The 25,007-nt window shown below is 43.6% G+C and overlaps 1 protein-coding gene across 2 annotated transcripts in view; it reads left to right on the forward strand.

Moving 5' to 3' along the window:
• Positions 1 to 253: 253 nt before the first annotated feature.
• Positions 254 to 25,007, forward strand: part of TCP11L2 (t-complex 11 like 2) — a 37,554-nt gene continuing 12,800 nt past the window's right edge. The window contains exons 1-6 of one of the 2 annotated variants that reach the window (XM_065938418.1): positions 254 to 409; positions 8,843 to 9,032; positions 12,148 to 12,283; positions 16,780 to 16,900; positions 17,740 to 17,960; positions 20,043 to 20,179. In XM_065938418.1, the coding sequence (XP_065794490.1) occupies positions 8,876 to 9,032; positions 12,148 to 12,283; positions 16,780 to 16,900; positions 17,740 to 17,960; positions 20,043 to 20,179 (772 nt within the window). In that variant the 5' untranslated portion in view covers positions 254 to 409; positions 8,843 to 8,875. The remainder of the gene's footprint in view (positions 410 to 8,842; positions 9,033 to 12,147; positions 12,284 to 16,779; positions 16,901 to 17,739; positions 17,961 to 20,042; positions 20,180 to 25,007) is intronic. The other variant, XM_065938419.1, reaches the window with a different exon arrangement.

Genomic DNA, 25,007 nt, shown 5'->3' on the forward strand with positions numbered 1-25,007 from the left:
GCACCACTCGCAGCCCACGGGGGGGAACCGTTCCCTCTGGCATCCAAAATACCCCCAATCCAAGCTCTCCTGGGTCTCTTTCATTCGAAGTTGAGGCAGATGTTTTCTATAAGGTCAGGTCTGTCAGAACTCTGACATCAAAGCTGAAATGCCCTAGATTCACCCCTCTCCTTCATGCGGTCTTTCCCCCCACCCCACTCCACTAACGTGGTGGCCACTCCGTGGCTGCCTCTCTAGAGTCCCTCCCGGCCCTTTAAATACCGCGTGGGGGGGCCGGGGAGGCTGAGGGTTGTTGGACTCGTGAGTTTCCAAGGTGTTTGTGCGGTCCTGGGCGAGGGAACACTTAAAGACCCCTGACGAGAGCTCCCTCAGTCGTCTTTCTCCTCCGCCTGTCTCCGTGCCGGACCCGGTGCGTACCATCCCCGGGGAAGGGGTCGCGTTCTCTGAGGTGACCGGCCAGGTTGGCAGAGGGGGACGCCTCACCCCAGTAGCCGCCCGACGGCCTCCCGCACCTCACCTCGGAGCTGCGTCCTGGGACCCGCGGCCAGGGGCGGAAGAGCCCGGCTTCTCGCTTCCCCAACCCCCTCCCCATATCCCTTGTTTGACCTCGAACCGCCGTCCCGCGTGGGAGCGGGGCGCGGGCACCGAGTGGCCGCGGCGGGTGTTGGGGCGGCCGCGGGCTTCGGGCCCTGGAAGGGCCGGGGTCGGGGTCGTAGCCGCTTGGCCTCTGTTTACCTCCCTCTGAGCCCGTGCCAGCGAGGGCGCCGCGAGCGGCTTCCCATCACCCGGGCTCCGGGAGGGGGCACCTTGTCGCCTGCGACCGCTGGCCCGGCTGGGGTGGGTGAACCGAGCCGTGGTCAGGGCAGGGAGGAGCTCCGATCGTGTGTTTGGGGTTAGTTGCCGGGGTTTCCTCGGTACTAGCCTCGGCCTCCGCTGTCCCCTCCCCCAAGGGTTTGTTTTGACAGGAAACGTGCCTCTGAAGGGGAGGGGCGCCCAGGGGACGCGGGCTAGGGGTGTGCAGATGCGTTCCCGCGACGGTACCCTCGGTTACCAGGAGGAGGCGGGACATGCGGGTCAAGCCCGGGTTCGAACCCCTGAGGCCCACCGGGGTGGCTTGTGCGTCCCAAGGCTGCTGCTTTGGATGGTGCCACTCCAGGTCACAGCGATGATTTGGGATGGCATGTGGACGAACGTGGTTAAGTGTTTTCATTAGTGTTAAGGAAAACTGTTCCCTTAAACCGAGCGATTTCACAGTGATAGAAGGTTTCCTTTCAAAACAAATCTATTTAAATGCAAAAATCTCGTCCAAATAAAGAGAAGTGTTTGATAGAGCACAGGTGAGGATAGAGATGTGGAGACAGACGTGAAGAGAGGTCCTCAAGTGACTAAGTCTTGGGAAACATCATCTTGCGATGGTTAGACTGTTACTTTCACGTAGGAGAAACTAGACAAGCTGTCTTTGTCCCCAGAGGGCCCCTTGGCCCCCAAGACCCCGGTGGTCCCATGGTCTCCAACCCAGTCAAAAGTCTTGCTCTGTCCAACCTGCCAAATTTAATAAGGTTATGGGAGTGGTTCTCACTTTAGAGGGCGCCCAGCCTGCAGTTTTCCTCTTGCCTCCGGGGATTTCATCTATCATCCTGGCAGCCCCTGGAGGCTGCCTGACTTAAAGTGACCCAAGGCTGAAGATACCCAGTTGTGTATGAAGCAGCTTCAGTGCCCTTTTGTGGAGGGTTGAGGGTCCAGAGGAGGAAACAGGTACTAAAACAGGTCAGCCAGAGGTGGGAGAAGTGTTTTCAAGTGTACACAGTGCCTGGGAATCCTTTCCCTGATGCTGTAATGTTATGGGTGGCAGGAACATCTGCTTTTTTAGACAATGACCGGCTTTGTTGGCCTCTATCTAGCCTTTTGTTGGCTCTAATTTGATGAAGACCAGTATTCTGTAGCTGAATGGAGCAGCCACCTACCTCTCTGCTCTATGGTTTTTGCTTTGCTGCCTGCGGATAACTCTTTAGCACTGCTATTGTTTAGGAGTGGTTCTAAAGCAACACTTTGCAGAAGATGAAGATTTCACATATCATCTGAAGCGTTTTCTTCAGAGTCCAACCTGACTCCTGTGACTCCCTACCCTTTACTACAGATATGTGAATGCTTGTCCTTGCACCCGACCTTGATCGGGTCTTGAAAGATGATACCTGCTAGATGTTTCTTGAAATTTTCTCTTTTTCATGACTTAACCTTAATTGCATGGGTTCCATTCCTCAGGGCCCTGCTGGATAATCTGAGTAATTCACTTCAAAATGCTTCTGACTCATACTAGCTGTAAACAATTAACCCTTTTGATAATATTTGGGTTTTAAAGAGGGATTTTGCAGTTCATAAAGAAAGGCTTCCTGATGGAGAATTTTCAGTCACTCTAGTGCAGTGGATGAGAATGATTTTGGTCAATGAACTCTTTCAGTGATGCCCTTTGTGGTATGGCACTTGAGCAGGTACCCTGGGGGGAAGGTCAACTTGTTATCACATGTGCAAGGGTCCATGTGGTGATGGATAGATCAGTTCAGCCGCATAGGAGTGGAAAGAATGAACAGTTCTCCACATTTTCTATAGGCATCCTAGAGTGGTAAAGAGCCCAGGCTTTAGGGATCCACTGCCTGGATTATAGTTGTGCTTCTGCCACTGCTGTGAACCCTAGAGCAAATTATTTAACCTCTCTGAGCCTCAGGTTCTTCCTTCTAAAAAGAGAATAATGATTCCTTTGCTAACAAAGTTATAATGAAGATTCAAGAAAATAAAACATTTTAAGCACCTATTACAGGGGCTGAGTCATAGTAAGTACTCAATAACTGTTACCTCCAATTGTTATTTTTTGCTACCAGTTTAGCATTAAGAGGGTGAAAAGTTACAATGTGAAAGTTTCTATAAGCTCTGGGACTGTGAGTCTTTGCTAATTTGAGTTATTGGTGCCTTGGAAATGCTTGAGACAGGCACTGGAAACTGGAGGAAGAAGACATAGCTTCTTCCTGAAAGGAGTTTAAAATTTAATGGAGAGACAGATTTGCAGACAACTATCTTTCAGTTACTGCATAATGGGAATATAAACAATGTGAGTGAGGCAGAGAATGGTAACCCAAATTGTCCTGTGAATAGTGTGACTTAATTTGTTCATGAGTGATGCTCACTGAGCTCTTGCTTTATCCCAGGCAGCACTCTAAGCTCTAAGATGACTAATAAATGGAATGAGTAGGGATATCAAGGAAGGTCACTTAGAAGACCACACAGAGATCAGGGAAAAGAACATCCCGCTAGAAGGGAATAGCAGGTGCAGGTGCTCCAAAGAAGGAGGTCTGGTGTGTCAGAGTAACCCACAGAAAGCCATTATGTTCAGAATATGAAAAATTAGGGGGAGAATGGTGACAGAATGAAGTGGACAAAGGCCAAATCACAGAAGGATTATAAACCACTGCCAAGAGACCTTGTAGGAAGAGGGGACCCACCTGGAGAAGAACACTTAAAAGGAATTTCTTTTGCCTTTTCTGAAGGGTTCTGGACAATTTCTTGTTTTATTCATTAGGCACTGTTCAAGAAGGACATTGAGAAAGTTTGACTGTCTAGAAGAGATTTTATAATAGAGTACTATCTAAGCTAACATAGCAGTGGGAACAATCAAGATCATAAAATTATAGGAGACTGGACTGTTATGAATTAGACTTGAACTTTTGGTACAGTACTTCTTCTTCTAACCTTTTACTTTGCAGTAATTTCAAACTTACAGAAAACATTGCAAGAATAGTACAAAGAACTCCCTATTGTCTACCTTTTATTCATATTCACCTATTAGCATTTTGTTCCATAGGCTTCATTGTTTTCTCTTTTTCTCTCATTTGAATCATTGGAGAGAAAGTTGCGTATATCATAGGCCTTTATTCCTCAATGCATAATCACAGCACACGTATCAACTTCAGTAAATTTGACATTATAATACAGACGTTAGTTTCAAGTATTGTAACCGTGTTGTCAACTGATGCAATGTTTGTTATAGCATTTTTTAATTTGGTACAGGATACAGTCTGGGATCATCTACTGCACTCAGTTGTCAAGTCCCCTTTCATTATCCTCAACCTTTCTTTGTTTTTTATGACACTGACATGTTTTAAAACTTCTTAATTTCCAATAAGAATAAAATAATATTTCATATCTGTCAAGCACTTAGTAGGAGTTTAAATACATATACTATTTCAATTACAACAATTCTATAAGATAGATAATACTGCTGTCCCCAGTTCATCAAGGGTAAGTTCCCTGTCTCCAGTCTATAAGTATCACGAGTTGAGATAAAGAATCCTGTCCTCCTGGCTCCGGAGCCAATGTCCTTACTGCCCTGGTGACATGTGCATGGTGACGGGTGGATCTTTGCAGTTCTGAACCAGTGCAGGATCATTTGCAGGTAGATTTTGCTGCAGAAAGAAAATAAGAAAGTAAAGTCAGCTATCTGGACACAGCCTGAGGATCACTGGCAAATAAAAACTGATTTCCCCCTTATATGTGGTGAAACACAGGATGAGCCCCTTCAGGTCTCTGTAACTTGTTCCCTCTTCTCTAAAATGCCAGTGGTCATATGGCTATTCATTCCACAATACATATTTAAGTGCCTCCTGCCTCCCAGTCATTGATCTTGGACGGAATGATTATACTGCCTTTATTACTATAAAATGTGGAACAGTACAATGAAAAATGTGATTAATCTCTTTGAATAGTGATACACCATAGTGCTGGAGGCTTTGTTTTGGTGTTACCTCCTCTCTTCACATTGACTTTACCTTTGGCCACTGAGTAAATCCTCCCATGTGGGATGAGATGTGGTGTTCCCAGAAAGTTGTCTGGTTTGTTTGTGAGTTGCACTGGTGAAGGTTAAGTAGATCTAGTTTGTCGGTATTAGAAGCATTACATTTCTTAAAGAAACAACCTGCTTTTGTTGTCACTATTCTAAGAGAGAATCCAAAATAGCTTTAAAAGCAGTCTAATTGCCCTTAATGCTTTTGAGTGAAGTAGCTTTGTCCCCAGATGACCTATATGGACACCTAAGACCAGGAAAGGTAAGAGCAAGTGTGAAGGGACTTGGAGAAGACTGTTTCTACCATGATGCACCATTTGCTTTTGATTTTTGTATTTCAAACAAATGCAAGAGTTCTGTCCTAGGTCAACTCCCAGTCTTTGTTATCTGTAGGGGAACATGCTTTTATCACCATGGAATGAAACTATTCTTCCTTCCAGAGTTTCTAATGCCTAAAATGATGATAATAATAACTACCAAAGCAAATAATACTAACAACAGCAAACATCTGTATCCTGTTTACTCTGTATCAGACATTGCTCCAATATATACTGCCTGAATGAAATCTCTCACCAACCCTATGTGTTAGGTATTAATAATTTGAGAATGCAGGCCATTTCTTTTGGCCTCAAAGAAAACTTTCTGTTCAGATCTTGAAAACCCAGTTGTCATGTAAAGGCTTCTACCAATTAAACAGGATTTCTAAACATTTTGATGTTTTTCCATTTTCTTTACATCCCCTATGCCAGAAACTCTACTCCAGTGAATTGTTGGAAGAAAGCAAACTGTGTATGTGCTATGCTCAATCACTTCAGTTGTATCCAACTTTTTGCCACCCCATGGACTGTAGCCCACCAGGCTCCTCTGTTCGTGGGATTTTCCAGGCAAGAATACTGGAGTGGGTTGCCATTTCCTCCTCTAGGATATCTTCCCAACCCAGGGATTGAACGCTCAGTTCCTGCATCTCCTGCATTGCAGGCAGATTCTTTACCCACTGAGCCAGCTGGGGAGCCTGGAAGAAAGCATAGTTGCATGTTATTGAGCATGTCTGCCATGAAACATTTGATTTCTCAGAACTTCTAGTGATGTGATGCTTCACAGAACTCTGGGTCTATATAGCATTTTAGCAGTTCCTCATAAAAGGCACTTGATAGTTGGCCCAACCCCCTCAGAAAAATGAGGTGAAGAGAGCAGATGCATTGTGGGTGAAGTCATGCAGCAAATCAACAGCAGAGTCAGGCCTCATACCCAGGACTTCTACCTCCCAACCTGGAGCTTTTCATTTTATAAAAAATCTTTGTACTTAGCTGCCTCGTTAAACACAATTAAGAAACCTATGAGGTGTGCTGTTCAGCTGGAGTATAAAAGTGAAATGGACAGTTTTAGCTATTAACCTAGTTCATAAATTCCAATGGATGAAAAGTTTTTATTCACTTTTACCTAGAAAAATAGCCAAAGTGAAGAGAAATGATCTCAGAACATCATGGCACAGTTGTCACAGTTGAATGAATGAATGAAATAATAAAGTGGAAGCAGAGCTTAAGGTATTCTAGTTTGAGAGTATGACAGGACCAGGGAATATTGAGTCCTAAGCCTCATAAGGCAGGTAGAGATGGTAGGTTCTTTGCTCCAGGCCTTAACCTGTGACAGCAGCACGTTTGTAAATGCGGAATATCAGTTTGCAAATATTCTGGTTGCAATTGTACCAGATGGGATTCGGGGATTCCGATTCAGCTGACACCAAATGAATGCTTGTCACACACTTGACCCTGATGGTGGACGAGACACAGGGAGTCAGAAGTAGCCAGGGGTATGGCAAAAACCACCACAATATTGTAATTAGCCTCCAACTAATAAAAATAAATGAAAAAAAAAAGAAAAAAAAAAAAAGTAGCCAAGGGAGGAAAATTACTACAAGACTCTGTTATGGGGCAGATACCAGAGATGTGCTGCAGGTGGACAGAGAACAGTGCCCTTAGCTCTAGCCAGGCATAGAGGGAGGGCTTCCTGGTTTCCTTTCCTCGAAAACCAGCATTTTCGAGAAATGCCATCCATGAGAAGTAAACGTTGGCAAAGAGAGAAAGCCAGAGGGAAGGGCAAGCTCTCCATCTGGGACTTGGGGTTTGGTGGAATTGAAAGGGTTAGAGTGGACCATTTTCGTCTTGCTCTAGCCCCATCCACACCCACACCCCCTTGTATCAGATGGGAGTTAAAGCGCAAAGCTAGTTTGCCTGGGGTCAAGGGGGTGAACCCACCACTGAGAATGCCAGGGGTCAGGCCGTCTGTAGCCTGTGTCCAAGCTGTTTGGTTTGGAACTCTGGGAGTAGCGTCTCTGTGGGGAAGCTTCCTGGCAGCTCCAGCACCACCCCACTCCCTCCCGGTCAGTCTGCAGAGGCAGCCTCTGAGTTGGTGATTTTCTGTTTGCGAAAGCGGAGGGCTGAGCAAGGGTGTGTTTCTACAAGTGGCACGACGGACCGTAGAGGTTGCTTGGGTGAGGCTAGGGGCAGTGCCCTTGACTTCTGACCTTCTAAGACCCTCTTAGGCCCATCCATTTCTCTGTCATCACCCAGAGGATAAAAAAACAGCCCTGTTTCTCTGAGCAGAGGCTCAGCCCCTCCACCCGGTCCCCAGCCTGCCTCTCCTTTCTGGTGCTCCCTCAGCAGTGCCTGGTGTCCCCTTCCTGCCCTCCAGCATCTGACACATGGCTTTAGGTGACTGGACCTGAGCGGCATGAGAGGATGGCCTTGCGTATTTTGTTCACTGTTACTTTTCCCTGGGCTTGGTGCACAGTAGGCGCCTAATATGTTTGAAAGGGACCATTGAAGGAACTTCAGGCATTTCCAGGCATTCTGTGGGTAGTTGTGGTTTCATGTTCTGACAGTTTTAAAAGCTCAGAGAACCTCATTGCTGGTTCAGGTTTAAAGAAGCTCGGTGAGCTCTTGCTGTCATTACTGTCCATTCAGGATCTGAGGTGCCTTTCTCCTTGGGCCTGGGCTTCCCCTCAGCGTCAGCTAGTGCCACACTCAGGCATCAGGGCCAGCTCCCTCACAGGCCTGGCTGAGGAACCTGAGTTTTGGTGTGAGCATCCAGCGTACCCCAGGTCTCCTTTCCAGGGGGTGACTGGGCCCGCTGCCCTGCCCTTCCCCGGGAAGGAATCTGACGTGTCAGAAACAGCCCTGGATGTGGAGTCCAGGGACTGGCTTTGTGGCACAGCAAGTCTCCCAGAGCCTGTTCACCCCCGCCTGTGAACCGGCATCTTTGTGCCTGCTTGTTCGTTGGGTGGCTGTGGGTACTTGGTAAGTTATCAAGTACAAACCAAAGTTCAGGCCTTGTGCTTCATAGCGTGGCAGTTTGTGACAAAATGGACAAGGAAAACCTATCAACTTGGCAGCCAGAGATGTTACTTAGTAGCTCCTCGTTCCCCAGGAGACTCACAGACCACTAAAGAGACTGATTTCAAAAATAATTTATGTAAGACAAAGACAGAGGAATAGTGCTAGCTGACATGTGAATGCTGTGCTGAGCACTTTAATAAGATGGATCCTGTTTCATCTTCAAGCAACCCCACGAGGTGAGTCTTTCAGCCCAGCTTTACTCCGGAGGGAGGAAGTTGAGTGACTTCTCCAAGGTCGCCTGGCAAAAGAACAAGCTTCTAACCTGGAGCCCCGCACTCTCACTCTTACACTCCCACGCTTCAGTAGCCCTCAGCGGAGAGTGCATGTGCTCTGGACATTGTTTTTCGTGGATCTGTTCCTGCTGGGAGCTGCTCCGTGTTCACACTGAGTGTGTCCCGTGGGAGCCACACCTGTGGCTGTGGAGTCCCTTTCTGAAGGCAGTCTTGCAGGCCTAGTGACAGGCTGGCCTGGGTGCCACGGGAGGGAGGAGGTCATCTGCTGGGGGGCTTTCCGGTGCTGTGACACAGAGGACGTGGCTGTCTATGCCGGAAGAGGCATGGGCACCACTGGTGGAAGCACCGCGGAAGGTTGATGCAGGATCTGTTTGTCTGTGCAGGCGCTGTCTCTACCCACACTCCCACGACACAAAATGCCCTTCAGTGGTGAGAAGCAGTGTGTGGGCGAGGACCAGCCAAGCGATTCCGACTCTTCCCGGTTTTCCGAGAGCATGGCTTCTCTCAGCGACTACGAGTGCTCCAGGCAGAGCTTCACAAGTGACTCCTCCAGCAAATCCAGCTCTCCTGCCTGTAAGCCGACAGGGAGCAGAGCCTGGGGGGGTGCTGGGCTTGATTCTAGACACACATGTTTGTTTTTTCTTTTAATCAATATTTTTTAAAAATATTTATTCATTTATCTGGCTGGACCAGGTCTCAGTTGCAGCCTGCAGGCCCTATTTTTAGTTGCAGCATGCAAACTCTTAGTTGTGGCATGTGGGATCTACTTCCCTGACCAGGGATCGAACCCAGGCCCCCTGCATTGGGAGCATGGAGTCTTACCCACTGGACCACCAGGGAAGTCCCTAGATGCATGTTTTAGTGAGAGCAAAGTCCTGACTTCCCCTCCTTTCTAGACATACTGGAATGCACTGGAAGGGCACCCCAGCTGTCTTGTACACACTCTCAGCAATATATAGCCACTGAATATTGAAAAGCAGAGACAGTACTTTGCCAACAAAGGTCCATCTAGTCAAAGCTATGGTTTTTTCAGTAGTCGTGTATGGATGTGAGAGTTGGACCATAAAGAAAACTAAGCACCATTTAACGGCTGAGTAATATTCCATGGTGTATATGTACCACAGCTTCATTATCCATTCATCTGCGGATGGGCATCTAGGCTGCTTCCATGTCCTGGCTATTATAAACAGTGCTGCGATGAACATTGGGGTGCACGTGTCTCTTTCAGATCTGGTTTCCTCGGTGTGTATGCCCAGGAGTGGTATTGCTGGGTCATATGGCCCCAAAGAATTGATGCTTTTGAACTGTGGTGTTGGAGAAGACTCTTGAGAGTCCCTTGAACTGCAAGGAGATCAAACCAGTCAATCCTAAAGGAAATCAGTCCTGAATATTCATTGGAAGGGCTGATGCTGAAGCTGAAACTCCAATACTTTGGCCACCTGATGTGAAGAACAGACTCATTGAAAAAGACCCTGATGCTGGGCAAGATTGAAGGCAGGAGGAGAAAGGGATGACAGAGAATGAGATGGTTGGATGGCATCCCTGACTCGATGGACATGAGTTTGAGTAAGCTCCAGGAGTTGATGATGGACAGGGAAGTCTGGCATGCTTCCCTATGAGTCCATAGGATCTCAAAGAGTCAGACAGGACTGGGCAACTGAACTGAACTGAAGTTTAGAGTCTGTCTGTTTTTATTTTCATCACTGTCTCTGATCTCTGGTTTGACTGTAAATCAGGTCTTCCAACCCCACCCTGTCTTCTCTCTCACTTGGTGGAAAACTACTCCTCAAGATCTTTTTTTTGAGTCACATTCAAGGAAGAATTCAAATCGGTTCTTTCTGATTTACATGGAAGGAAACTTGCCCCAACTCAAGGGTCAGGCAGGAAGTGAAATAATCTAATGGGTTTCCTGCTGATTTCAAAAACAGTTGTGCAAATCACCCCAGCAAAGGGGTGCCCATGAGGAGAATTACTACACTAGGGATGTGAGAGTTAAAAAGATGGCCATGGTGAAGGGAGACATCTTTTTCCTTTTTTGTGTGTGAACGCTAGAGATGTGCAAAGCAGTGTATTTGTCTTTCATTTATTTATTTTAGCTTTTTAATTGACATTTTATATAGAAAATATAACCCCTCAAGTTGTCAGTGCAAATGCAAGAGAGAAGCAACTAACATTTAATATGATCAAATGCCCCCTTTGGAAAAAACTTATTTATCTGTATTTAAGTTAGTACATTCTCATTTTTCAAAGCATGGAAAAGTAGATAGAAAAGAAAATATTGCCTGTAACGTCACCCAAAGATGACAGCTGTGACAGTGCTTTGTCGTATTTTCATTCTTCACGTAGACATACATGTGCACATATCCGTGTACTTTTTGCTTACTATTATAACTAAAACATTTACTCATGATAATGTTTTTTTAAACATTTTTATGACTACTTATTACTTTATCAAGTGAATACACCATCAGTTTATTTAACTTCTGTTTATCATGGGGCATTTAGTTCATTTCCTTTTTTTTTTTTTTTTTTTTTGCTTAACAAATAATGCATTATGAACATTGTGGTACATATAGCCTTTCGAGGAATTCCTTTTATATAATTAGATTCCTGGACTAAAGGGTACAGACATTTTCAAGGAGAATGTTAATGGGGAAGAGAATTGGCAAAAGAATTTATTAGCAGCCACCCAGCTTTCAGTGATTTTTCTCATTCTTTATACTATATACAGGGTTGACGTCTCCAGCAGGGCACCTAGGTGTCCTGAAAAAGGATTTTACTAATTGCGTACCACCATTCCTTCCTCCTCCTCTTCTTCCTCTTCCATCTCCCTCTTCTCCACCATCTCCTTGTCTTCTCATTTCTGAAATTATTTTAGATAGCAAAGCATTGGTGGCAGTCAGCATTATTTAAGGCAATGGTTTTTAATTAACAGAAGCTGAGAGTTCCAGGAATGATTTCAAAAAGACATGACTTACTAGAATAATTTTTGAATAATCTTTTTCAAATAACTGAAATAATTCTTTACTCCCTATTGCCTACTGAGAAGTAGATGATCAACTTACCAGATTTATTTTAATTATCTACATTTATGGAATTTTTGCCATGTTCCTTACTTAAATTATCTTGTTAATCACTTCAGGACAGTCTTTCAAGCAGGTTAAGTTATGCTTCAGTGAAGTCAAATGGTAACCACCAATTAGCAAAACTTAGACTTGTGCTATACTGCGTACACTTTTAGATATTGTAGTTTTAAAAAAATCAGTTAGTTCATAGTCAGCCACCTTAAATTAATGTTATGAATTACAGTATAAAAAGTAGTCATCAGTTTCCTGTAGAGTACACGTAATAGATGCAGATAGTAGTATGTGCTGGAAAATGAAGCGACTTAATTTTTAAAAGTAACTTGTAATAGCCTATATTAATAAAAAATTCCTAAGAAACACTTGACAGTTTATTATCAATACAGTAACTGAAGCTATCAAAGGAATTTCTAAATTTTTGAAGCCGTAAGTATCAAGCATGGGAATCTACCTGCTTTAGTATATATTCTTCTTACTTGTAAAACCTTGAAAATAACGTGCTGGAGTAGCGTAAGCCTTGTGTGCGTCAGAACGTGTCACTATTGTGCATCACTAGTTGGCAACTCCTCTTCCATAGTGTTAATAGGTTTTTGTTTTCTTTTCAGCAACGAGCCCTCCCAGGGTTGTGACATTTGACGAAGTGATGGCTGCAGCAAGGAACTTGTCAAACATGACTCTTGCTCATGAGATAGCTGTAAATGAGAACTTTCAACTGAAACAGGATGCCCTCCCTGAGAGCAGGTAACGTGGAGGCATCTGTTGTGCATGAACCGTGCTGCAGACTCTGTCTGTGTGTATGTGTGTGTCCTGCAGACACAAATATTCACACTGATTCCTGGACAGTCTCGTATAATGTCTACTGGGAGTTAACAGTACAGTAAGCCCCTACATATGAACCTTCAAGTTGCAAGCTTTCAAAGTTACTAATGTGCCCCTGTAGGCCAGCTGTTGGACTGTGCTACTGTACTTTTAAAGGTACAATACTGTAAGATTAAAAATGTTTTATTTTGTGTGTGTACTTGTTTTTTGCGTATTACTTGTGTGGAAAGTATTATAAAACTGTTACAATATAGTACTCTATAGCCAATTGTGTGAGTTGGGTACCTAGTCTAACTTTGTTGGTGCGGGCATGCTAAGTCGATTCAGTCATGTCTGACTCTTTGCAGTCCCATGGACTGTAGCCCCCAGGCGCCTCTGTCCATGGGATTCTCCAGGCAAGAATACTGGAGTGGGTTGCCATGCGAACTAATTGGACTTACGGACAAGCTCTCAGAATGGAACTCATTCATATATAGAAGACTCACTATATTTAGTTCTCTAATTTCTTTTGTTTTTAAAACCATTCTTCTAGGGTATATGTCACTCATAGAGTTTTAGAATTCAGTTTATATGTCACTTCCTGAGCGAAGCTTTTCCTGACATTCCTGAGCCCACTAGACTACATGAAATCACCTTCTAAAGACTCCTGTAGCCCCCTCTCCCTCTGTCTTGTTAAGGTGTCTTATAATTTTAGGTTCAATGTCTGTCTTTTCCACTGGACCCAAAGCCCTGTTAATGGAGAAACTATGTCTATATTGTTTGCTCTGTTCTTATTGCCCAGCAGAGGGCCTGACACGTAGTACATGCTCAAGAAATCTTTTCAGTCTGACTTATTAAAAACTGATATTCAGATTGTAAAAGACAAAGGAATGCAGCTGAGTTGCCAGAATGATGAGTCTATCTAGAAGCCTCTGGAGGTAGGAATCACAACAGCATAGGTACCCCTGGTTAACATCATGCCCAAGGGATCTCTAGTTAGAGCCATGTCCTTGTACCCCACCTCAGTCTTTGCAGTTTTGGTCATTCACAAGTCCCCTGGGACAAAGAGAAGAAAAGACTTGCAGCCATGACTGCAGGTAGATAAGCTTTAGAGGCAAAATTGGCCCATGGATAACCACACTGAATCTGAAAGCTCACAGTGCCATTTATAAATCAGGAGGCTTTCTCTCCATCAGTGAAGACAACATGTAATATTTGATTCCATTCAGCAAGTTTTTGTTTTAAAGCGGCAAAAGAATAAACATAGTAATTTTCCTTTTTAAAAGTATGGATCATAGTCCTCCTTCTGGGGATGTTGTTCATAATAATCATGAATACTTTTTAAGATTACTGGCCAAAGTAGGTGCATCTGTTTGGTTTTCTATGGTGACTGCGTTTCACTACGATCCTTTTTACCAGCTCTGCTACTCTACCCCTAGGCCAGGTCACCATCATCTCTGACCTAGACTCTTTCTATCCTAGCTGGTTGCCCAGTCGTCATCCTTAGCTCCTAGCAATCTGTCCTCCACATGCACAGGCAGCCACAGTGATCATTCTAAAGGGTAAATCAGATTAAATCATGATTTTGCTTAAAACCCTTCAGTGGTTCTATCACACTTAGAATAAATATTCCAACTCTATAGTAAGTATGACTATCAAGGCCCTCCTTCACCAGCTGTGTCTCTTATTCCTTCCCTCCTGCTTGCTTCAGCCACACTGGCTTCCTTGCTGATCCTGTGCCACACCAGCTTGATCCTATCCCGAGGATTTTTTTCATCTTCCTTTTTAATGTTTTTCCCATAGGTCTTTACCAGCTGCTTTCTTTTCCCCATTCATGTCTCGGCTCTAAGGTCACCCACCGTCTTAGACAAACTTTCTTCTACCACCCCATCAAATGGGCACCCTCTTCATCACTGTGGACCACATTGTCTTCCTCTGCCTTCCTCATGCCTCTGAAATTGTCTTACTCATTGTCGATGTGTTTTTTTGTCTTTCTGTCTCTGCCAACATGTAAGCTTTTTGAGAGCAGACTCTTTTCGAATCACCCCAGCGCCTGAAACAGGGCCTACCACATATTGAATTTTGAATAAACATTTATTGACTAATAAAAATGAATTTCTAAATTTAAAATGAGTATGTTTTATGAAGTGCAGCAAAAGACAAATTGGGAATATTTGTGCTTTAAATTCATAAGTTGCAAATACAAACTGAATGAGGGCCCTTTATGATCAGACAGACCTTGAGGTTTGAATCCTGGCTCTGCTGAGACTGTATCTGAGCCTCACATTCTCCACAATACTCACCCTGAATGCCTGCTCCTGAGCATGTAAGTGCCTTGCACATGAGTACTTTGATACTGTGGAAGATAGGAATTCTCCTTCTCTTCATTTTCTGCCATGGCTAGAAAATGTGAGCAAGAGAAACAACAGACAGGGTTAGAACACATTGCCTTTGCTTAAAAGTGAAATAACATAGCATTAGCTGTTGACTTTTCAGATGATCCTCCACAGTGGCCAAGTTGTTACTATTTTTTTTTTTTCATCAAAGCATCATGCTTTATTACTTGTGACAAATGAGGAGACAGGCAATTGCTCTCAAAGCACTGTCTCCTTTACTGTTTAAAAAATGGCTGACTCTCATATTTTACCAAGTATTTTCTTGAGGAGAAACACTTGATAAAATAAGTCAGATTTCTGATACTGGGTAGGAATGCTTATAAATGATTTGATTGATCCCATCACTACCCACCCCAAATTAGAAATCTAAGAAGTTTGGAAAACTTAAACCCTGATATCCTTCAAGGAACTATAAAGTTGTTTTAGCTCATTCCTGATTGGTCCATTCAAGCCAATAAAGGCTTGTAAATGAGGCTTGTAAAGTCAAGAGCAAAAGTCCATTCCTGTAATGTTTGCCTTTCTAATTGTTCTGTAATTGCTTGAGAGCATTTCAGACATTGGGAATGGCATTTATGTTGAATAAATCTACTCAGGCAACTAGACTAAGTTTTAACATTTAAAGTGACTGAGTAGAGTATAGTATTTGCAGTTACAAAAACAGTTTTAAGTCATGCTTCTCAGAAAGCTAGTTTTTATTTCCAACATTATTGTGTATTTTAGCTATTTGAGCTTTAAAAAGAAAATTTAAGTGATATGCTTAACTGTCAAATTATCAATTCATTCACCATGCATTCAGTAAATCTTCAGTAAATACCAAGCACTATGCTAGGTATGATGGCAGGTACCTAGAAGAAGAAGTGGCCTCTATCTGAGAGAGGTGCATAGCCCTGTGAGGGAGAGAAACTTACATACAGTAAATTACAGTTCAGGGAAATAAGTGCTTTTCTAAAAGCAGTTGCAAAATGGTATAGGAGTTCAGTAGGGATGTGTATTTTAACATGCACCTATTTTGGGGCATTGACATTGACAGGATAAAGCAAGGTGGCCACCTATTCTATTGTGAAGCTTTTCTAGGAAGGCTCTTATTTCAGAAATGTGGTCTGGCCAACTTTAAATGGGACATCTAAGCTGGAGCTGGCAGGCATTCAAATGCATGTCTCCTTGGGGCCAATCTGTTCTGTTCCATGCCACAAAATGCCCGCTATTAGGGAAAGAACAACTTGGCCACCTCATCCCAAAAACCTAGACCAGGTCTGAAGATCTGTGTAGAAGGCTAGCTGCAGAAACTTTGCTGGTGGTCTGGTGGTTGAGATTCTGCTGCCAATGCAGGGGTCACAGGTTTGATCCCTAGTCTGGGAATTAACATCACACATGCTGTGCAGTGTGGCCAAAATATTAAAAAAAAAAAAAAAAAAAAAAAAGAAGGGTGGATGAGTGAAATATGGTATCTCCTTAGTACAGAATTTTATTATTTTTATTTTTGGCTGCATCTGGTGTTGCTTTTACATGGGCTTTCTCTAATTGCAGTGCATGGGCTCCTCATTGCTGTGGCTTCTCTTGTGGCGCACAGGCTGTAGATGCGGGCTTCAGTAGTTGTGGCACACAAGTTCAGTCGTTGAGGCTTCAGGCTTAGTTGCTCCATGGCATGTGGAATCTTCCCAGACCAGGGATCAAACCTGTGTCTGCTGCATTGACAGGCAGATTCTTGTCCACTGTGCCACCAGGGAAGTCCTAGGACAGAATGTTATGAACTTGTCGAAAGCTATAGGAAGGAAGCACTTAAAAAATTTAGGGGAGACACTTAAGACAGAATATTAAATGAAATAAGTATATAATATTTACAGACCACTACTAAAAAAAGTTGTATTAAGACCATTCATTGAAATATGTCAAATATGTCAAAAGATTAATAATAGAATTATGAGCAGTTTTTATTCTCTGTTTTTCTGCATTTCCTAAGATTTCTACAATGAGCATATTTCTTTTATAATTAGGAAAAATAGTGCTTATGTTAAAAAAAAGTGATTCATTTCATTCCCATAGCTTGGCCGGTCAAGTGAGGCACATTGTCCATCAGGCCTTCTGGGATGTCTTGGAATCAGAACTGAATGCAGAGCCTCCCGAGTATGAACACGCCATCAAACTGTTTGAAGAAATCAGAGAGGCAAGTTGATGTTGTCTGTATTCATTAGTAATCCTCTGCCCTCACCCCGCCCCAAAGACTGTTTTTCTGTTCTCTAGAGAGTACTGGAGGCTCTTTTTGAAACACTGAGCCAGTTCAATCACTGGAAGAGTTTTTGCCTGCTCCTCTGAGAGGAGAGTGGAGATGGGGCAGTGACCGGAACACAGGCCAGTGCTTAGCTGGTAGGCGGTGGCTGTGGTGCTTCAGAGCACAGAGCCCAGGTTAGGTAGGTCTGCTTTAGTGAAATGCTTCTGCTTTCTCCTGAGTCTCAGTTTCCTGAGTGAGTGAAGTGAAAGTCGCTCAGTTGTGTCCAGCTCTTTGCAAGTCCATGAACTATACAGCCCATGGAATTTTCTAGGCCAGAATACTGGAGTGGGTTGCCTGGGAAGCCCATAATATATATTTCACATGTAAATATACTGTATTATACCAATGGGGCCCATGGGGGTGTTACTATTTGCCCTTCTTTAAAAGGTTCTTTTGGATCCCTGATCTGCAACTTTTTCTTTCTTTACATGATTTCTCTGTAAACTTTTTAAAGTTCTTTCAATGCTATTGCTTCCTTGCCAGTTATTTTCATTATGATGGTGTTAGTAACTTCCCACAGGAGGGAAGGGAAGGCTTTCATTCAGAAGATAGAGCTTTCTTTTTAGGACAGGACCCTGTCATGCTTCTCTGATCCACCACCGAATCGGGGCAAACTTCCGTGATATCCAGGGCATTCAAATACTGAGGGCAGGGAGCTTGGTCGTCTAGACAATGACATTTTAAAAATGACAGCCTTTCTTCATGTGATGATGCTGTTCTTTATCCCTGTGCAGATTCTCCTCTCTTTCCTGACTCCTGGTGGCAACAGGCTTCGCAACCAGATTTGTGAAGTTTTAGACACAGACCTCATTAGGCAGCAGGCTGAGCACAGTGCTGTCAACATCCAAGGCCTGGCCAACTACGTCATCAGTACCATGGGAAAGCTGTGTGCCCCGGTTCGGGATGACGACATCCGGGAGTTGAAGGCCACCAGCAACATCGTGGAGGTGCTGAGGTTAGTGCTGGCTGCTTGCACTTCCTGAAAGTACCTTTGAGTGCATTCAGAAGGGAAATGTGGGTAACTGGTTTCCCAAAGGAACCCTTCACCCTAGGGAAAAACTGACTAAGCAAGGGGTCAGTCAATCATTTATGGTGTGCATGGAACTTTCACGTAGAATGAGCAAACAAGGGTGTTAGTTGGCAGCGCTGGGCCCTAGAGATGCAGTGATGAAAGGGGCAGATATGATCCCAGGGAGCATACAGTTTAATGGGGAGACAACCCTGAACAAGGAATTACAGTTGTGATAAAGTGCTGTGGGAGGGGAAGTAGAGAGGATTAATAGGGCCCCTGCAGAGGCACCTAATCTCCTCAAGGAAGCCTTGATCAGGTAGGGCATTGGTAGCTGCTTTGACATGTAAACCTTGAATTCTCAGTGATTTAACCACTGTTTGTTTCTCACTCACGCCCCAGTCTGAGTCAGGGCTTCTTGGTCAGGCAGCCTTCCAAGCGCCATTCAGGGACCCAGTCTCCTTCTCTCCTTGGCTCCACCCAGGTCTTTGGAGTCCTTTACATTCTGCTGGTGAATGGGGAAGAGATCATGAGGAAGGCATGCTGCTGCTGTTTAGTCTCTCAGTGGTGTCTGACTCTTCTGCAGCCCCATGAACTGTAGCCCACCAAACTCTCCTGTCCATGGGATTTTCCAGGCAAGATTACTAGAGTAGGTAGCCATTCCCTTCTGTAGGTGATCTTCCCAACCCAAGGGTTGAACCCACATCTCCTGCATTGGCAGGCAGATTTTTTTCTTACCACTGAGCCACCCGGGAAGCCCTGAGGAAGGCATATTAAATGTTTAACCACTTCGGCCCAGAAGTGATATATTCCACTGACTATGCCTAGTCCTGTGGTCCCATGTAGATTGAAGTGGTTGCTGTGTGGAATCACATTTCCCAGCCACACATCCACACTGCAGAAAGGGAAACAGACCTTTGGTGGTTGGCTAGCTAACTGCTGCAGCTTCCTTAAGGAAGTGATGTACACAGTAAGATCATAAAGACTCTAGTTTGGCTGTGTAGGCAACAATTTCTTTGTGATCCCAGAGGAAACAGGAGTGTACAGTACTTTTTGCCATTGAGGCAAATTCTTCTCCTTTTTTTTTTTTGTTTTGTTGTATGAATACAGCCACATAGAGAATTAAATTTCATGTAATAGTATTGGAAAGGGAAGGTGAGGAAACTGGTTTGCATATAGTAAGTTCCTTATTTTCTGACTTTGGGAAAGTTGACAATTTCTCAAGTCACACTTTTTTCATCTGTAAAATGGGTTGTAAATATCCTTAAGAGTTATGCTCAGCTCTGGCAGGTTGAGATTCTTCAGCTGTGGAATCCTTGCTTTGAATGATCTTATTACCCATGTGTGATAATCAAATCTGTGGTGTTCATCTTGCTCATATATTGAGCATCTAGTGGTTGGTACTGTCCCTGCATTTCTAACAGACTATCTCATTGATTCTTCACAATATCTCTCCAAGATTGATCGTGTCCGTTTCTCTCACTGGTGAGGATACTAAGGCTCAGAGAGATGGAGTAACTTGTTCCTGGCCACAGAGCTGGTCAGCTGTAAAGCTGTTATTGAATACAGGGCTGCCCAACTCTGAAATGCAGTGTTTTCCCTGGTGCTTCACTGCCCTGTCCTTTTCTTTTTTTCTTATTTCCTTAGGGATAGGAACAGGGTATACTATATTCAGACTCCTTAAAATTTCAGGGACTTTCAAAAGAAAATTCCTTCTTGAATCTCTTTTTGTCTCATTGTTAAGACTCATCGTTTATACTTCTTAGTGTCTGTCAGTCTATGGCTGAATGTAATGAATCAGTTGGAAGTATATTTGCTAAAGCAAATACTCTTGAGATCTCTGGAAGAATACATTTGGAATGCATGTGTAATGCCTTTTATGAAAAGTGTCCTTGTCAAAGTGATTGGAATTTCGAAACCATTTTGGAGATGTTTATCTTTTCCAGCCTGTAAAATAAATAATAGTTAATGAATTTCAGATGATTTTCTTGATCACCTGTCTAACTATTTTAACTATGAAATTTTCAGACAAATATTTCATGTCCTGGACCTCATGAAAATGGACATGGTGAATTTTACAATTCGGAGTCTCAGACCACATCTTCAGCGCCAGTTGATAGATTATGAGAGAACCAAGTTCCAAGAAATTTTAGAAGAAACTCCAAGTAAGTAAAATATGTATGGATATATATTGAAGTGGGGTGAAATGTGGCATTTTGGTTTTTGATATCTTAAATAGTGTTTATAAAGACTTTGGGCATTTCTGTTCAACCTTTTTTGACTTCTAAAATTAATATCACAAACTCACATCTTTAACTCTGACTCCAGGAACTGCACTAAGCACTACTCTTTATGCATTAAAAAAAAAAAAGAAAGAAACATTTATTAACCACCTGCTGTGTCCCAGATACATCTTGGGTGCTGTAGATATGACAGCAAAAATAATTAAGTTGCAGCTCCCAAGGAGATGGCTGAGTAGGCATGACAAAAAAACAAGCATATCTGGTCAGATGTGTTATTTAGTGCTATGAATAAAAGTAGGATAAAGAAACAGACAGTAATGGGGCAGGAGTGAGGATAAGAGGTGAGTTTTTTAGGTGAGGTGGACTGAGAGGCCTCTGGGAGAAGTAACATTTGAGCAGAGTTTGCAAAGGAATGAGGAAGGGCCATGTGACGATGTGAGGGAAGAACATTCCAGCTAGAGAGAGCTGCAAGTACAAAGGCCTTGCAGTAGAACCTTGCTTGTGTTTTGCACAAACACAGGGCCGACAGTGAGGCTGGAGGAGAGTAGGCAGGAGAGAGTGGTTACAGTCGAGGCCAAGTAGTAGACCAAGGCAGGTCCTATAGAAGCCTTGTGAGGAAATAAGAGGAATTTGGATTTCAGTCCAAATGTGATGGGGAGTCATTGGAGAGCTTGAACAGGGAAGCAGCATCTGCTTTTTATTTTTAAAACATACTCTGGCTCCTGGGTAGAGAATAAATCATATGAGCGCAAGAAGGGAAACAGGGACACCAATTAGGTGGTATCACAGATGGCAGATGGTCCAAATGGTGGTCGTAGAAGGTAGTGAGAAGAGATCAGGTTCTGGTTGTATTTTGAAAATGGAGTAACAAGATTTGCTGCAAGTTGGATGAGGGAAAGAAAGAGTTGAAGATGACTCTAAGCAACTCGATGAATAGTGATGCCTATTAGTGAGATGGGAGAGACCCAGGAAAGGAGGGTGGGAGATGGGATGAAGTCAGAGTTTAGTTTTGGACCTATGAACTTTGAGATCTTGTTTAATATCAATATGAAGATACTAGGAAGGATTTAGGAATGAGACTGGAGTTTGGGGGAATGGTGAGCACTGGGAGTGAACATCTAAAGCCATGGAACTGGATAGTAGCTGACACATAGAGAATGCTTACCATATTCTAAACACTTTACCTGTTTTAACTGATTTAATCTTTATAAAAACTTTAGGAAATTCCTCCCTATTTATGGATGAGGAAACTGAGACATAGAGAGGCTCAATCACTTGCCACCATAATACAACTTGAGAGCTGTAGAGCTGGGACTCAGCCCAGAAGTCTGACTCCACACTCCTGTCCACTCCTTGCTCTCCTCCCAGGATTACCCTGGGTGATATTACCTAGAGAGTGAGTGTAGATACTGAGTGGGCCTGACCTGGGACTCTTGCACATCTAGAGCTTAAGAAGAGAAGAATGATCCAACAACAGAGACTGTGTAAGGGTAGCCAGAGAGGGGAAGACAGACAGGAGAGGGTGGTGTCCTGCAAAACAAGTGAAGAGAGTGTTCAGTGATCAGCTGTGACAAGTGCTAAGTGGTCTAGAAAGATGAAGACCAAGGCTTGATCGTGGTATGAGACCATATGAGGCTCCTTGGTATCTGTGATGGAAGCAGTTTCAGTGGACTAGTGGGCATTAAAACCAGACCAGAAGTGGGGAGAGGAGGAAGTATTACCTCACTAAATCCTCACAATTCCTCAGTGGGGGAGGTACTGTTATTCCCTTCATTCCACAGGTGAGGAAATCGAGATGCCAAATGTTGGGGAGCTGGCAAAAAGCTAGCTCACTGTTTCCCTTATTAGCAAACCCTTGACAGCAGCCTCTGGGCTTCAGTTGCAACCACAGTCTAAGTCTGGGTTAGGTGATCCCCCCATGCCACCTTCCCCCTCGTGGACTGAGCTCTTCTGTCAGGATTGTCAATATGATAACCTTATGTATACAGAGCCAAACACATGCCTCCTTTAAAGGGACTCCAGCAGGCTGGAGCCTGTCCAGGAAAGAGGGCAGGGGCCATGGAGGGTGACATGAGAGCAGTCAGTGAAGCTGGGTCCATAGTGCCTGGTACCAGGGAGACTCGGGTGGGCCACGAGCACTGCCTGCCCTGTGGTTAGTGATTCAGGGCTTTGGTTAAGTTCTGAAGGGCAGACTAGGACCCGTGGGAAGGAAGTAGCCAACAGCCAATTTAGACCTTCCTAGAAGCTGAGGCTGCTCTTTTAACTTCAGAATGAACTCCCTGTCACTCATAGTAGCCCATGCTAGCTAACATTTTGTTTGTGCACTTACCATGTGCCAAGACCTTATTATGTGCCAAACACCTTACATTTATTAGCTTATTCAAGCTTCACAAATCACCCTATGAGACTGTTATCACCCACTGTTTATAAAGGAAGAAATTGAGGTTAAAGTAAGAGACTGCTAGTGGGTGGAAGAGCCTGGATAGCTCAGGTGTGTCTCTGCCCCAAAGCATATGCATTTAACCACTATGCAAAACTGACTCTCTCCAAACAGTATACTGACTGTATTGGGGGTATTTGCAGCGAAAGTTCTAGCACTGAGTGGCAGATATGACTAGATGATGTCTAAGGATCCTTCTGCAACAAAAATTCTCTTGACTTTAGGGTTACATTATTTTGGTTTCAAAGGCAGAGAGGGATTATGAGAAATAGAACCCTACATCCACCCTGGATCTGGAACCTGAGCTATTAATATGATAACCGTGTTTTTAGCAGCATTTTCCTGAGACTCACTGGTTGGTTTCCTTTGTGTCCCTGTGTATTCATATACATGTGTACAAATGTCTCTATGTCTTAAGTCAAGATGGGCCTTGAACAAATCCCTTAATGTAGGGTTGAACTACAGTTTTGTTCATCTCAGATCATTTGTTTCTCTCCTTGAAATCCAGACTTAGTCACTTGTATTTCACTCGTTCCTTTCACATTGACTTGGATATTTCCAGAGATTTAAGAATAGAATGAATCCAGCTGTGCAAATAGGTCATTATTGCCCAGCTCTAAATATGTTCCCAGACAAATCAAGAGTCCAGGAAGCAGAGTGTATGTCAGCTGTTAATTATATCCTCAAGTCACGCTGCCAAAAGTCGGCCACTGTGCCCTGCTATCAAAATAAGAGTCTTACAGTACTGCACCGAAATACAAAAGTGCTGGATTTTTGTGTGTACATAATTTTTATAAGATAATTATTTGGAAAATCAATATTTAGAAGTACTCTGGGTTTCCTAGTTGACTCCCCAAAAGGTTTTATTTTGCCAACAGAGAGATTTTATGTCATCTCCCTATTTAAAATACACCCAAGAAAGCCTTATGCAGTGATTGGGTTCGTGTCTTAAATGTCAACAAAATAAGCACATTAGATCCAACAGCTAAACTATCTGTGGAAAGAATGGCACATAACCCCCAGACCACAAATGATTTTTCAGATACTCAGAAAGAGAAGGTTTTATTTATTTAGATCATCTCTTATATCTGATAAAATGTTCTCAGGAACTTCATTTCATGTGATTCAGAAATGCTCATGGGACATAAATATTTTTCAAAAAATATATGAAATTGCATTACGGTTGTCTTTGCCTGGCACCCAAGGCATTCAGGAAATATTTATGGAACATTTTAGAGATGAGCAAGCTGATGCTCAGCAGCGACTTGCCCAAAGACAGAGCCACGCAGCCGAGAAATAGCAGAGCTGGGACTGGAAACCAGGTCTCCCCTGGCCAAGCCAGGAGTAAACCAAGCTGCTGCCTTCATTCCTCTCTTTGGATTTTTCAATTTTGTGTTGTATCAGCTGAGTTATATCCGAGGCAACAGAAACTCACTGGCTGTTTTAGAAGAAAAGGAAGTGAATGGAAGGAGAGGACAGTTCACAGAAAAGCTAAAATTACCTGAGTCTGCTCAAGGCCAGAAATCAGGAGGGCATCGGGAATCTGGAGAGGAAAAAAACAAGGGGAATTTCCCAGCTGCGTCCTCAGCTGGTTAATGTGCACTTCAACACGGACCATCCTTGAACGCTGTAATCATCATTCAGAGTCCCAGGAAAGAGTCTGATGGGCATATGACTCAGCCACGCCAACCGCTGGGTAGGGAGGTTGCCTGGTCCTGGTCATGGAGCCTCTAATTAACATCCACAAAAAGCATGGAGTGAAGGAAATGATTTCTCAAAATCAGTACCAATAAAAGGGAAGGTGAGGTGTCGCCAGGCATAAAAGAGTGGACATCACAGATAAGCAGGCTACATTCTTCTAACTGAAAATTGGGATGTTGTGAATATTTTCCAGAATATTGAAAACAGGGGCCAGGCTAGCTCTCGGTCTTTACAATTCTGAACAGCCACCATTCAATAATGGTGCAGAATACATGAATGGGAGTCTCTGGCATTGTCCAACCCTTTAGATAGCCCCTATTTTCAATATTCTGGAATTTCAAAAGAGTTGGACATGACTGAGCATCTGAACACACACACACACACACACAGCGCTGGCCTAATAAGTACAGTACGAAGTGTTTCCTCCTCTTGCTTTCTGAAAGTTTGCAAAAAAACACCTTATGTCTTTTAGTTTGATTTGCATGCACTGTGTATATCAGTAAAAGGGAAAGATATCTTCAGGTGTCAGGGACCAAATCAATTTGCCAATCTGAAGGAGACTATTTGAGTCAGTCCTTAAGCGCATGGTTAACTCCAGAGATAGTGAAT

Source organism: Muntiacus reevesi, chromosome 1 (assembly GCF_963930625.1).
Source record: "Muntiacus reevesi chromosome 1, mMunRee1.1, whole genome shotgun sequence".
NCBI classification, from domain to species: domain Eukaryota; kingdom Metazoa; phylum Chordata; class Mammalia; order Artiodactyla; family Cervidae; genus Muntiacus; species Muntiacus reevesi.